At 43.0% G+C, this 13,837-nt stretch overlaps 1 protein-coding gene across 1 annotated transcript; it reads right to left on the reverse strand.

Annotated features, from left to right (window-relative positions):
- Positions 1–1,781: 1,781 nt before the first annotated feature.
- Positions 1,782–13,482, reverse strand: RASD2 (RASD family member 2). The gene is made up of 5 exons (XM_042837825.1): positions 13,355–13,482; positions 12,716–13,042; positions 10,319–10,728; positions 6,406–6,685; positions 1,782–4,864 (listed from the first exon to the last, which is right to left on the reverse strand). Exons 4-5 carry the CDS (start codon positions 6,674–6,676, stop codon positions 4,335–4,337), a joined length of 801 nt encoding a protein of 266 aa, XP_042693759.1. The 5' UTR covers positions 6,677–6,685; positions 10,319–10,728; positions 12,716–13,042; positions 13,355–13,482; the 3' UTR covers positions 1,782–4,334.
- Between the last annotated feature and the right edge of the window lie 355 nt (positions 13,483–13,837).

The following is a 13,837-nucleotide window of genomic DNA, read 5'->3' on the forward strand; positions in this document are numbered from 1 at the left end:
AGACTTCCTCTAGCACCAGTCTGGCCTAGTGGCAGCAGTCCTCCTGGGGATCCTTCAGGACAGAAATCTAATTTGGTCCTCTGGATGTCAAAACAGGCTTTCACTCTTCCCTTCCCACCCTCAATTTATTCTTTTCTTAATTCACTGTGACCATTATTTCCTTCCTGATTTGTTCTGACCCTGTGGCTTAATTAGATTTTCCTAATTTTTTTATGGTAACTTCTATAAAGTGTTGAGTTGTAATTTCTTCAAGACAAGGACTTTTTCGCTGTATAGAGCACTGTACAAAATGAATCTCAGCCCTGTCTTATTCCTTGACTATGACAGATTCTAAGTCAATTACATGTCCCTGCTCCTTGCTCTGATAGAGGGTACACACACACACACACACACACACACCAAAAAAAAAAAAAACAAAAAAAAACCAAAAAAACCAAAAAAAAAACACCACCACTGAGGCTTTGGTTCACTAATGCTAGGTTTTATAGACTGCAATGCAGAACAAGGTAGATCTTGAAATAAAGCAATTTAATTATGCTAGGTAAGCTCAATTAAGGGTGGATTGTCGATGAACAAACTTCTCTACATTCTTGCAGCATCTTTTCAGGATGGATCTCTTCCTCCAGGCTTGCCCTTAGTCCAGCACATTTAGTAACTTAGAATCATGGAATCCTAGAATCATGTAAGTTGGAAGGGACCTTTAAAAATCATCTAGTCCAATTCCCCTGCAGTGTACAGAGATGCAGATAGATCAGGTTGCTCAGTGCCCCTCCATCCTGACCTTAGATGTGTCCAGGGATGGAGCATCCACCACGTCTCAGAGCAACCTGTGCCAGTTCCTCACCACCCTTATTGTAAGTAAGAAGTTTCTTACAATATTCTTATATCCAGTCTAAATCTCCCTGTTTTTGATTTGAAACTATTTCTCCTTGTCCTATCACAATGACTTCTGAGAGATACATATCTCTCTTTCCAAGGGCTAAGCAATATGCCACGTTTGTAGGGTTACAGTAAGCAGATTCCATGATCCCATGAAGAAAAAAACAATTATCTCCTTTCATTGCCTCTGAGGCTAGCTGTGAGTTTGCTCTCTGCTACTTCTGGTTCTCAGTCTCTGCATGTACTTAATAGAGATCCCCATAGCAATAGTATCATGCCCTGCTCTGCCTTGAAGCCAAGTATAAACTGTTGGCAGAGAAGAAACAGTTCACCTTTCCTCTGCCTGCCTTGCCTTGTGCCCTCTATGCAGCCTTGCTAACAGCCCCAGCCCTTTTCACAGAACGTAATGGCTGCTAACTGTGAATAAACAATTGAGATGTGTTCTGTCTGTCTTAGGGGCTGCAAGCACTTCTAGAGTCCAAATAATATATGAATATTAATAGAACGACTGCAATGATATAATAAAAGCAAAGCAATAAATGTCCTCAGGAACATGATAATCTAACTTCAGAAGCAATTACCATCAGTAACAAAATGCAGAGAGAAATCTAGGATTACTTTAATAAGATTACCTGATTTTTCTCGTTTGTTTCTGTCACTGCCTGTGATGCTGTTTCACCTTCTCTCTCAGTCAGTTTCACAGATGCTACTCACTCCAATCATTGGCAGGCCATGTTGGATGCTGAAGAGGGGTCTCACTCTCTGTCCTATGAGATCCAGTCAGCTACTACTGCTTGGTCTTTGCCCTCCCCTACTAGTGTGCCTAGCTGTCTCCACAAACTTTTTCTGCACCCAGTGTCTTCCTACCCATGCCAGAAAAGATGAATGGGAAGACGTGGAAGAGTTAGAAAAGCTGGGGGGCTTTGTGAGGGTAAAAGGGCAGTAGGGAAAATAATTGTAAGGTCAATATTGTAGGGAGTTGGTGATTACAAAGGCTCTTAAAAAACTCAGCTTTATTAAGCAGGGCAAGGAGAGCTCAGTAATACAGTGCATAGGCTACAGTCCAATGAACTCTTTTCTAGCTTCCTGAAATCCTAATCGGTGCCCAGTGCTCATGCTCTTTTCACTCTGTTTTCAACCCTCCACTCGTGTTCGTATGGCACGTGCATCCCAGAGCTTGATCACTGACACAACCAGTAGTCATGGCCTTAGACAGAGAGTCTGTAGGGAGCTTGGCAAGTCCTCAGGGGGCTCGAGATCTTATAGCTGAGAGATGCAAATGGTGCGATTGAGAAACTGCTGAGAGAAACAGTGATGTTTCTGCAGAGACCTTGGTAAATCACACTAGGGATGAGCACACCAGCTCTGTGTATGAGAGACTGTTCCTCACTGCTGGAGGCAGCACTGGAAAGACTAGCTGTCTGCTTCTGCTTGAGAGGATATCTGTACATACATATTGGTGTTGAGATAGACAGATAAGAAGGAAGGAAGGGAGAAAGAGAGGGAGAGAGATGTAGTTATAGATACAGGTCTGTTTCAGACAGACCACTTTTAAGCTCCTAGTGTCTGGAGGACAGAAAAGACTCCTCCAGAATTTACTGGAGATCTCATCTGGGCTCTCAACTCATACCGCACTTGCACAGTTGCACTTGCACAAGAATAAACTAGGACCTTCCTCGTTCTTGGAGAAAGTAAAAATGGACTGGAACACAGCTAATAAATAAAACAGGTTTAATCATAAGTGGCATACATATTTATAGATGAGAGGGAGAAATGGTTGGAAAGTTGCTGCCCTGGAAATGGGGTTAATAGAACAGTGTATTTTACCAGTCAATATACAGTACCAATGAAGGGTGGAACTGATAAATGAATATAGGATTTTGAGTCCCAGCAGCTAATTTTCACAGTCAACCATAATTCCTAGATTTCTGTCAAATTACAGAATGAACTAGCTTACAGCTCTGACCAGGACACAGCAAAGCAAATACAGCCAAGAACAAGAGTTTGGAGGTGAGGGAGAGACACAAGGTACCCGAAGGCCATTCTGAGGTATATAAACCATATATACTCTGCTGTTGTGTACATTTTGGGGGCCACACTCTGCCCACAGTTATGCATGCACGCCTCTTGTTTCAGTTAGTGAGAGTGGCAAGCTTACATCTAAGAGAATGTATGTGGCTTTGATGGCAAAGAAAAGCAGATCAAACAGCAAAACCAGAAACAGGACAGTGAGAGCTAAAGATGAAAAAGCCTGGATGGATTTGAGGAAGGAAAGGTGTGAATGATGGCTGCAGATTTATCTGGCCAACCAGTTCAGCCCCATTTGGACAGCCAGCATGAAACTTCACTTCTAGAGGTCTTCTGTAGCACAAAGGTTTCGTCAAGGTAACCTTTATCAGACAAGAGGAAAATTCATGAACATAATGACTAGAGACATATTAACAAAATAAATCTGATGGAGTTGGTCCCAGATCAAGAGTCTACAATCAGTCAGTTTCTACTGTTGGAGGAAAACCTAGTCCTGCCATGAAGTGGTCTAAGCCAACACGTGGTCAGTCTCAGCTGATACAGGCAGAGGGAAGGAACCATTGGTCCGGTGGCCAACAAGGCAAAGGATGGCATTTGTACTGTGGAGTTTAGAGTTGGTGTGGCTGATTTGAGAAACTATTACACTAGGTTTGCAAAGCAGTCAAATGTATTGGCCTTTTGCAGAACAATTTCATTTTCAATCAATGTAAATATTACGTAGTTTTACAGATGGAAAACATCTTTCACTTCTAAAAGTAGACACTGTTTTGATATCAAGCACATCTGCCACCTGATTTGGCTAAGAACCCACACGATAAAAAAAGCAAACCCCAAATAAAATCTATAATACAAAACAACATTCATGTCAATAATTGACCCAGCAAGCATAAAATCATGACCTTCTTGCAGGCCCCCTCAGAAGTGACTTAGAGCCTTGTGTCCGTATGCAGAGTCCACTCCCTTGGTAAGACTGCTGTTCTTTGAAATGAAAGTCCCATTTTTTTTAAAGGAGTGCTTCTCGCATGCACATACACACACACATACAAAGACATAACCTCCTCTCTTAGCAAGTCCCGCACATTGGGTAACTGCTGATGCCTTCTGTGCATTTTTTACCTACTCTCTTTTATAAGGATGAGGTTGATTTTTCTTTACTTCTCAAGTCAGTTTTCTTTAGACAAAAAGGGGAATGAAGATGGACTACATTACAGAGAAATGCACACTCAGGCGTATAATTTTTCCTTGTTGCTTATGAGATTGATGTTATTTACATTCATTGACTCAGCAGAATCCGCAGGAAAAGTTACCCTTTTGCTGTGCAGGGTTTCCTCGATGAACCCAGTGAGCCCGTTCTGTGATTCCATAGACCATTTTCCTTTAAGGCACTTCATGTGGATGATGACTTCAGGCAGAAGCACAAGCCCTCTTCACTGGATTGTGCATTTCTCCCTCTCCCTTGACTGACCTTCCCTGAGAACTTTCGATTTGATGTACTTCAGGTCACTGTTGACACTTGGCCGGCGAGCAAAGGGAGAGATCATGCCATAGGCATCCATGTCCTTCACTCGCCGCATCCGGAAGGATTTCTGCTGGAAAGTGTCCCCATACTGGATGGAGATTTTCCTGTGGAGAGCAGGGCTCATCTCATGAGGTAACTTGGCCATGCTGAAGAGAACATAGAACATCTCATCCACGTTGGTGTTCTTCTTAGCTGAAACTTCAAAGTAAGCACAGTTTTCATCACTGGACACAAGGTTCTCACCTTCGTCTGAGCGCACTTTGCGGTGGATTTCACTGTGGTCATTTTTGTTGCCACAGATCACCATGGGGAGGTCAGCTGATTCCTTGGTCTTGTTCTTCAGGCAGGATTTGACCTCGAGGATCTGCTTCTGGAGTCTCTTGACCTCATCAAAGGATTCTCTGTTATCCAAGCTGAATACCAGGATGAAAACATCACCTGCAATTGAAAAAGGAAACTGTAAATGTTTAGAACAACCTGTGTCAGATAAGCTAATTTTCGAAAAACAATACATTTATTTGCCATCTCCCCCCCATAGTTGTTCTCTTTTTTTTTTTCTTTTCTTTTCATGTAGTCCTTTTGAATCTCTTCATTCTGTTTTACTTTAGTTCCAGTTCTTCCTATCCAACTCCCCACTCATTTCTGTAGTGCAATTGCTTATGGCTTTGATGTTATTTCAGCCATATCTGAGTACGTACCCACAGATTGCACTGGACTTGCATGGGTTACGAATGGTTATTGCCCATTTGTACTGTCCTTTGTAAGCAAGTTTTGTAAAAAAGCTGCATCGCTTTTCTTTTTCTTCATTTTGTCCATATTGCTGTGTAAAATAGCTATTCTTACACCAGGAAGAGTGGAGAACTAGTATCCATTCAGCCTTGGCCTTTTGATTATGCAGTGCAAGAAACACCTGAGTGGAAGATTTCCAGGTAGTCAGTCCCAAATGTCTAAATGAGGAATGAGTGCTTTCCCAATGTTCACTGCTCTGCTGCCATTTCATTTTCTTGAGAGAAATAGACCATGGAAAAAAAGAAATACATAAATGACACAGATCCCCTGGCATTTCCTTTTGACATTTTCTGACATACAATTCCTTTTGCAAAGGAATCATTGCCTGTTGAATGACAGTTATGCTGAAAGTGTGAAGAGATTTCATGGACAAAAGCTCACATCCGCGTCCCAGAAACTGGCCCTAGGACCTCCCTGAATGCAGATGGTAGCCTGGTCTGATACGAATGTCACGTTTCACTGGTTATCCAGAAGGGAAGATAGCAGACCCAGAGAATTGGTTTGCCATGAGCTGTTGCTTAATATATATCTCCACTGTCACTTCTGCAGTCAAGAACATATCTTAGCTCACAACAGGAACTGCTGACAATGGGGATGTACAAAATGAGTCCACTATTTTCCCTCTTTAATTCATTTGATTAATTGTAGACTTAAGGAGAAAGGGTAAAAGTAGAGTGATCTTTTTTACTGGTATATTAAACCAAGGGAATCAGGCTGGGACTTTTAAGAAAAAAAAAATCTTTGAGCTTTTCTCAGTTTGAATTCCCTGCCTGTGCATTTTACATTTGCTTTTCACTGCTGGTGTCTTATAATGACATGCCTGTTTTGTCCCTCGCTGCTCTTTATTGCCCACGAGATTTTATTCAACCGTTCATTTGTGACGGCAGGAAAAAAAATGTGTTGCAGGAGAGGGAGGTGGTAGAGCAGGGGAATAAACTAGGGGGAAATCTTAATTTCAGACCATCACCCAGAGGACTTCTCCTCTGTGGCATAGGAAGCATACCAGCCAGGAAATATCCCTCTGGAGAAGTGAATCTTGCAGTGAAATCCCACAGCCCGTTTTGCTGTCTCCCAAATGCTTCCGATCCCCAAGAAACACTCATCTCCATGATACAGTTTTCAAGCTACACTTTATCATTATAATATTTTATCCATTGTTCCCTGTTTGCAAACTTTCTTCACTTTCTCACCTGTTAGGATAGAAAGCCTCCTCATAGCGGGGAAAGGGTGATTTCCTGAGGTGTCCAGGATGTCCAGCTGATACATATCTCCCCGGATGTTGTAGACCTTGCGGTGAAAATCCTCAATGGTGGGAGTGTACTGGTCCTCAAACCGGCCATTGAGAAAGCGTGAGACTATGGAGCTCTTCCCCACTCTGGAGGCTCCCAGCACCACCATGCGATACGAATTCTTGGCTGGCACATTCAGGGTGCAGTTTCCACTGGACATGGTTTTCATCATTGCTTGGACCTGAAGGAGGAAACGACAAAGTTGAAGGTAAGAAACTGAAGGTGGAGGACAGAGTAGGGATGTTCCATACCATGTTGGTCAAAGAACGCTCTGGCATTTACCCTGAAGATAGCGTGGTTTTTAATTGTAATTTGCTATTTTGTTTAAGACTTGAAGGGCTAATTTTATCAGCTGTGTTTGAACTTGGACACCAGGTTCCTTCTCACCATTTGCATCACTTAGACATTACCAGATTTTTCAGTTCTGGTTCTGTTTTAGATGCATAAACACAGAGGTCAGATTTCCCAATATATTGTACCCACTGAGGTTACCATTGCATTTCCTAATGTACTACATCCACTGCAGCTGTCGTCAGGACCTAAACCACTTCATTTGGTTGCCTAAATAGGAACAGCTCACAGCATTCATTTTCTGAGATCAACCAAAAGTCAGACAGAAGCCCAAATCACGTTTGACATCTGTGGAAGCTAGACATCTCAGTTATTTTAAATAGCTGGTCCCATATAGCCTACATTGCTGACGCAAGGAGTTCAAGACACAAAATAGCACTGAGTAGAGATAAATTCTGTGCCTTCAGTGACCTTTCAGAAACCAGAATTTAATCTAGCTGCTTGGACTGATAGTGTGGGAACTCCCTACCAAGAAACTATCAGTGCTGCAATTATCACTGCCTTGCAGTAGGACGGCTGACAATGGATAGAGTTGCAGTAATAAAGATTTCATAGGAGTTTCAATCTTTATACATACACAGATGTTGTGTGACAGTCATTGAGCGTGCTAGTACAGGAGGAGAAAGGACAAAGGACAGCCATCTTAAATTACTATCTGACTAGATTTCCAACCCCTGGCAAGGAAAATGTGTCTCAAGACCTTGGAGATCATGTTTTGATGCTACTCAGATGCAGGAAACTTTGATGGGGAAATAAAAAGGAGGGTCACACAGACGTTTTACATGTGCTATTTCAAATACATTGTGTGCTGAAAGGAAAAATACAACCCCCAGAATGGGGAAAGCTAACATTAAAGCAAAGAAAGTACATTCTGGGCAGAGTTTATTTTGGTTACTAGGATCTTATTAAAGAATAATCAAGTTCCCACTGTGCCGTTTATTTAGCTTAGGTGTTGTTTACTTAATATTACAATTTGAGCACTTTGTGTACACTGAAATATCATCTCTGGGTCCAGATGTGGATTCTTGTCTTTCCCTTGAGTGAATTTTATCTCCCAAGCGTTTATGCAGCTGACACTTATCTCAGTCAAGAGCTTAAAATCTTTGACTTTGTTTAACATATGCAAAGCACCAAAGCAGAAGTGAAGATATGGCCACTGCTAAATAAAGGAGTCTCTGGAATTCTAATCCAGAATCATTACAAGTGCTATAGCCCGAGGCAACAGCAAAACATGACTATTTATGATTATTGCTATAATTTGCTAGCAGCACATTCATCCCTATATAAAGCATAGAAGAAAATGCAGCACTTTCCTTACAGTGTCTTATGGCCTAAATTACACACAGAGGTCAGGGCTGCACAGTATTAGAGGCAGACAGTAATGTCAGATTATAACTTTGGATGTAAACACACACACAGTTATGGTGCTGCTGAAGTGACAACAAGGAGCACACCTGTTGTGGATTGGACTGCTTTGTTTAGAATAGGACCCATCTCCAGCCCTGCAGAAACACCAAATTTAATCTGAAACAACACTTCCACGTGCAGTGTCTCTATCCTACACGGCGAGTCCAATGCTGTCAGGCATCCATGGGCCAGACATATGTCAACAGAACAGCTATGGGATACTTCCTTTCACCCTCTCAGGCTATATTTAGCTGACAAAGAAAAGCATAGATTTTATGAGGAAAAACACCAGCTTTTCTACAGGCTGTGCTCAGTGCTTAGAAATGAGTCAGCTCCTTGGACCAGGAGGGACTGGTATAGTTGCACTCCTGGCTGACTCCTACTGTGTGTACTGTTTTCTGACAGGTAACCACTGAGCTGCTGGCCGTCAGAAACCCCCATCATGTATCAAGGGAGCTCGATGTGTTACCGTGCTTCTCGGACAGCTGGTTTTGCACCCCGAGGGCAGGAGGCGCTTCTGTCTTCCTCCTTGACATGGACTCCATTGTCTTAGACCTCAGTTAATTTATGAGCATGGTGGTGATGAGTTGACTGTAGGACCAGAGGTCTTTTCCAACCTCAGTGGTTCTAAGATTCTAATGCCACAGGACCCAAAACACCTTGGAGAGGGAATTGACACTGTGGCACCTTTGGCCACTAAAATCATGCTGCCTCCCACTTCCATCAAAGACAAAATCCTACCTGCAGGCGTGTGACTTTCAGGACACTTTGCCCCAGAGATGCACATGCACTGAGAAGGAAGGGAGGTAAGGACTTGCAGATTTTAATGTATTAAATAGTCGCTCTATACTGTCCTCATTCTGCCTGTCCAGGCATTCAGTTAAGAGGTCTCCTATGCTTTCCTGACTGCTTTTCATTTCACATGGAGTCTAACGGTGCTTTTCAGCACTTTGATTCCTGGAGTTTCTATTCATCTCATCACCTCTGCTGCAAATCTGACTCAGAGCATGCCGTTAAGCTGGGAGCTTATGGGTTTGGTTTTTTTTGTGCGCTCTCCTTATCCCTCCACTTCAGCTTTTCTCCAGTGCAGTGCAGTCTTCCTTCTTTCCTCCTCACAAAAGGAAAGAAACTTCAGCCCTCATTCCCAGCACAGGGACTTATACATTGAAAAAGATTAAAGACAGAGGAAAGAAACTAGAAAGGAGCCACATGCTCATGTACTAAATAAAGCAAAATCAATCTGAAGAGAATGAGGAGGCAAACAACCTCCAGCTGGCTTTAATCTACATCTTTTCCTTGCAGTTTATTAAATGCTTAAGCATAGATTAATTCTCAGTGGTACCTTTTTCTTTATGTACTGTCTCCATGGCAGAAACTCTGCATTAGTATTTCATATTGGTAAAGGGATTTCAGAATGCCAGAGAAATACAGGCAGTGAGTATTATCTCCAGTTAATAAAGGGAAAGGCTTACGTGCCCATAGAGAAATGAAACAGCTGTCCAGAATCAGCATTAAGCCTCGTTTCATTGGACTCCCCACATTTTCTACCTGCTGACCCCCACTGCCTGTTCTGTAGATGCACACCAGAGCAAATGACAATGCACCTGATTTTCCTCACTCTGAAAAGCACTTGTCTGAATTCCAGTGAGGTGCTGCCAGGTTTAGCCCTGAGCACCTGGAGAGAACTACCTAAGAAAGACATTCCTCATTCAACCTGCCAGCAGCTTTGCCACCCAAGCTCCCCAGCTGCCATCAGGGAACGGAGTGACATCTGCTTATCCTCCCTACTGCTCCCCATCCACGAGCACATTCCCGGAGCACCTTTCTTGCACTCCACTGTCTTTAGCTACAGTTTGATGCTTCCGTTTGCCATCCAAACATACTTCAGTGCATCCAGCTGAAAACAACATAGGCAGATATACAAACTGCATCATGCCTAACAAACCTGGCACCTGTTAGTCACCACTAGTACCCCTCAGTTCCCATGCACACTCAAATCACTTCTCTGGGATGTTTGTCTTCCACTGCCATCCCAAACTCCATGCTGCTCTCTTACCTCTCTCTCCTCCGAGGAGCAGCCCTGGGTCTGGGCGTTGCCTGATGAAGTCGGTAATTTTAATCAGAGGCAGCTATGCTGTAGAAGGCTGTCGTTCTGTGGATCCCACGTTGCTTGCCTGGGGCTCAGCTTTTCACCCGTATTTCCTGGGAACTTAGCAGGACTGGGAGGGACTGCAGGGTTCCAGAGGACGTCCCCCCATGGAAAGCAATGACTAGATCAGGGCTAAAGAAGGGTCTCCGGATCAGCAGCAGCTTTTCTTTTTAGTGAGATGAGCTCTTCTGCTCCCAGCCTCAAGTGAGGAGGAGAGGCAGAGTCTCCTCTGGGCAGCTCTGCTGGAGTAGGGATACTTTGAGCAACACCTAGTCCTGCAGGTCTGGGGGTTCATCCACTCTATGCCACCTCAGTCCCTATGGGAAAAAATCACTGAGGGCATGGAAGTTATCTACAGGGAGCCTAAGCTTCCCCAGGTCTTGCCTTGCATACAAACCCCTCCCCACAAGCTTCTTTTCTTCTGACCTGGGATCGGTATTGTGCTATTCTCTTTCCAGGACAGGAGGGGCTTTCCTTTACGTTTGCCGATTAAGTTTTTCTCCTTCCCTCCCTGCCTTTCTCTCCCTGGCTCTCACAACTACTGGCAAATTGCAGATTTCCCTTCTGTAGGACTCACAGATAATTGGCTCAACTCCTCCCTTGAAGTCAGTGTCAGACACAGGGGAAGGAGGGGTGCTGAGGGGGTGGGATTTTGAGCCTGTTGAAAAATCTTTTTTTTTTTTCCTTCTGAACAGAAAGTTCATATGCATTCCAGACTGCACATTCCTTTTCTTCCCACCAGAAACCTGTACGCATGCATGTGTGGGGAGCGAGTTAGTGGATGTGTATGAGAGACACAGACTTCACTTTGCCAGCTGCAAATTCAGAAGCTGTTTCTAAACACTGCTTCTATACTTCAGCACTGATATTTTCTGCAAGGCAGAAGTGGACTGACTCATTTCCCAAGTACAGGCTTTCTGTCCAGAATTCCCGTAACTCTTTTGCTGTATGGAATACAATCTCCTGTTCCCTCACCCTCAGTGTCATTCTCTTGGGATTGCTAGTTGGTCTGATTGAGAAACAAGGGTGATGTGTGACTGCTGTTAATTCATTAATATTTAAATAAGCTAAACAAGCACCTCGGGGAGGCAGACAAATCAGAGTAACAAAGGAAAATTAGAGTGAATTCAGGCAGTTTGCTCTGACCTTGTTAAAGAAGTGTGTTTGCAATTTATTTCATCATTTGCTAACTCTGCTTTTCTCCTTTCTGAGCTGAAGAAGCAATAGTTCAGACCGTAATGTCTATTATAAAAGATGAAATAAAAAATAATTTAAAAAAGAGTTAAAATGAAGTATTTCAGCATTGCCTACTTACGATTTCTAATCAGATAAAAGGAAGAAAAACACTGAGATGTTCAAGATATTTTGACAATAAAAAACAACAACAATAAAAAATAACGAGAAGGGAGGTATGATTTCTCAAATCTAAATATACTCGCAGTTCCAAGTCTCTCAACATTTTCTCTCACTTTCTCTTTGATCAAATTTACTATTCTTTGAAGAAAATAATCATCCAACTTCATCATCTCTTTCCTCTCAAGAATTCCCACAAGAATTTGTGCTGTTTTGGTGGAATTCCATAGGTTCTTTTCTTCTGGGAAGCAGCAGCTCCTGGCTTCCTCCTTGTACAGACAGCTTCAAATTTGGGAAGGAAGAGCACAGCTTGGCACAGCACCACCAAAACATTGCTGGCCTCTTTCAGGAGCCAGTGAACTGCTAATGGGTCATGATCTGAACTCGGCTCTTTTTAGACCACAACACCACTGTCAACTCAAGTCTTTTCTCTTTGGTACAAAGTTGATGAGCATTTTTACAGCTCAGATAGAAAAAAGATATGATGCTTTTCACTCCCAAGCCATCGGTTCAGATCAAACCTTCACTGAAAGGTGTCATCTTTGGTGACTTGTCTGCAATCTGTGCAGCTTAGATCCAAACTTAGTGACCAGCATACTGGTGTTGATGCCACAGGAAGAATTGCTGCTGACAAAATTAGCATAAAATTGAAGTCCTATTCTGCTACAGAGAATATACTCCTCTTTCATGTCTATAGTTTGCAAGAACCTGAGTTCTTTGCAAAAAAAAAAAAAAAAAAAAGTGTAGAGAATTGTAGTCATTGTAGAGACCATCTCATCAGCCTGGAATCTCAGCCTACTCAAGATCTTTGTAAACCAAATGCAAAACTCTTGCCTAGCTGCCTTCATCAAGCCCAAACTCCCACTCAGTTGTCTTCTCCAGCATTTAAGCTAGCCATTCCATTTCCTTTAAGCACATCAAAATAGGATGGGAACATTCTTGGCTATGCACCTTGGTATTATTTGGTCTTTCAGCAGATAGCTAGTAAGAAGTCACTTCTAAAGAAAGCCTTCAAAAGATAGTTGCTGACAGTGAGTCTTCAGAGGCTCACAGACATTGCTGTGGCTATGATGTTGGGTATTTTTTTCCTTTTTTTTTCCTTTTTTTTTGTTCTGAGTGTGCTCAGCAGCAGTTAACAAAAGGCCAAGACTTCCCTCGTGGCTCAAGTATCCCTGCTTTTCCCATGGCTTCTTGGGGTACCTTGTGGAGAAATAAGGTTAATTCTCAGTACTTGCCCACTGGAGAATCAGGGATGGCAGTACCTCTCTGCTTCCAGGGCTGAAAAGGGAATAAATGAATCAGTGTTAAAGCTATGGCCATAAGAAGAGAAAAAGTTCCCCATCTCAGCAGTTTTCTCTGGTCAATCAGAGACCATTGATCTTTCTTAGAGCTTGTGGCTATTTACTGATATAAATGTCAGACATGCAATGAAATATGCTCCGAAGGCACTTATTCCTCCTACTCCTACTGTATGAAGAAATCCAAGCTGAGCTTCTCATGTGGCTAACGCAGTCCCAGAGCATTGCAGGCTGTGGCTGCAAGAACCACCATGACTACCAGGGGCTATGCCTGCCTGCTTGGTGCACTCACCAGCATCAGCATTTGGGCAGTGCACACTCGTGGAGCAGAGGTGTCACCATCTGGAGCCATCCCTTCTGCAGCTCCCAATGCTGGCTGCAGTTGGAGATGCAGACTGATACGATGGGCTGATGCAGTAGGACCAATCTGTTTCTCTCCACCTTAAGGAAAATGACAGAAGTGACAATCACATGCTGTTCAGTTCTGGTCAGAATTAGTTCAAGACAAAAGATGTTCCATAGCTTTTGTCTCCTCTTCAAAAGCATATGCAACAGAGATTAAATATTTAAACCAGCTATTCTCTCTCTCTTCCCATTCATTTTCACTCCCCTCATTATTCAGTAAAGCAGGCTCGTTTTTCCACCCCCTCACCTTCCCTCCTTCCCTCCCACATTCATTTCTCCTTCGTGGTGCCCCTCCCTTCAGGCAATGCTGGAAAGTTAGTGTTCAGGAGCCACTCAGCTGCAGGTAGGTATTATGCCCTGAGCAGCACAT

This window comes from Centrocercus urophasianus, unplaced genomic scaffold, assembly GCF_019232065.1.
Source record: "Centrocercus urophasianus isolate 14NV4802_14NV808 unplaced genomic scaffold, USGS_Curo_1.0 seq_73, whole genome shotgun sequence".
In the NCBI taxonomy this organism is placed as follows: domain Eukaryota; kingdom Metazoa; phylum Chordata; class Aves; order Galliformes; family Phasianidae; genus Centrocercus; species Centrocercus urophasianus.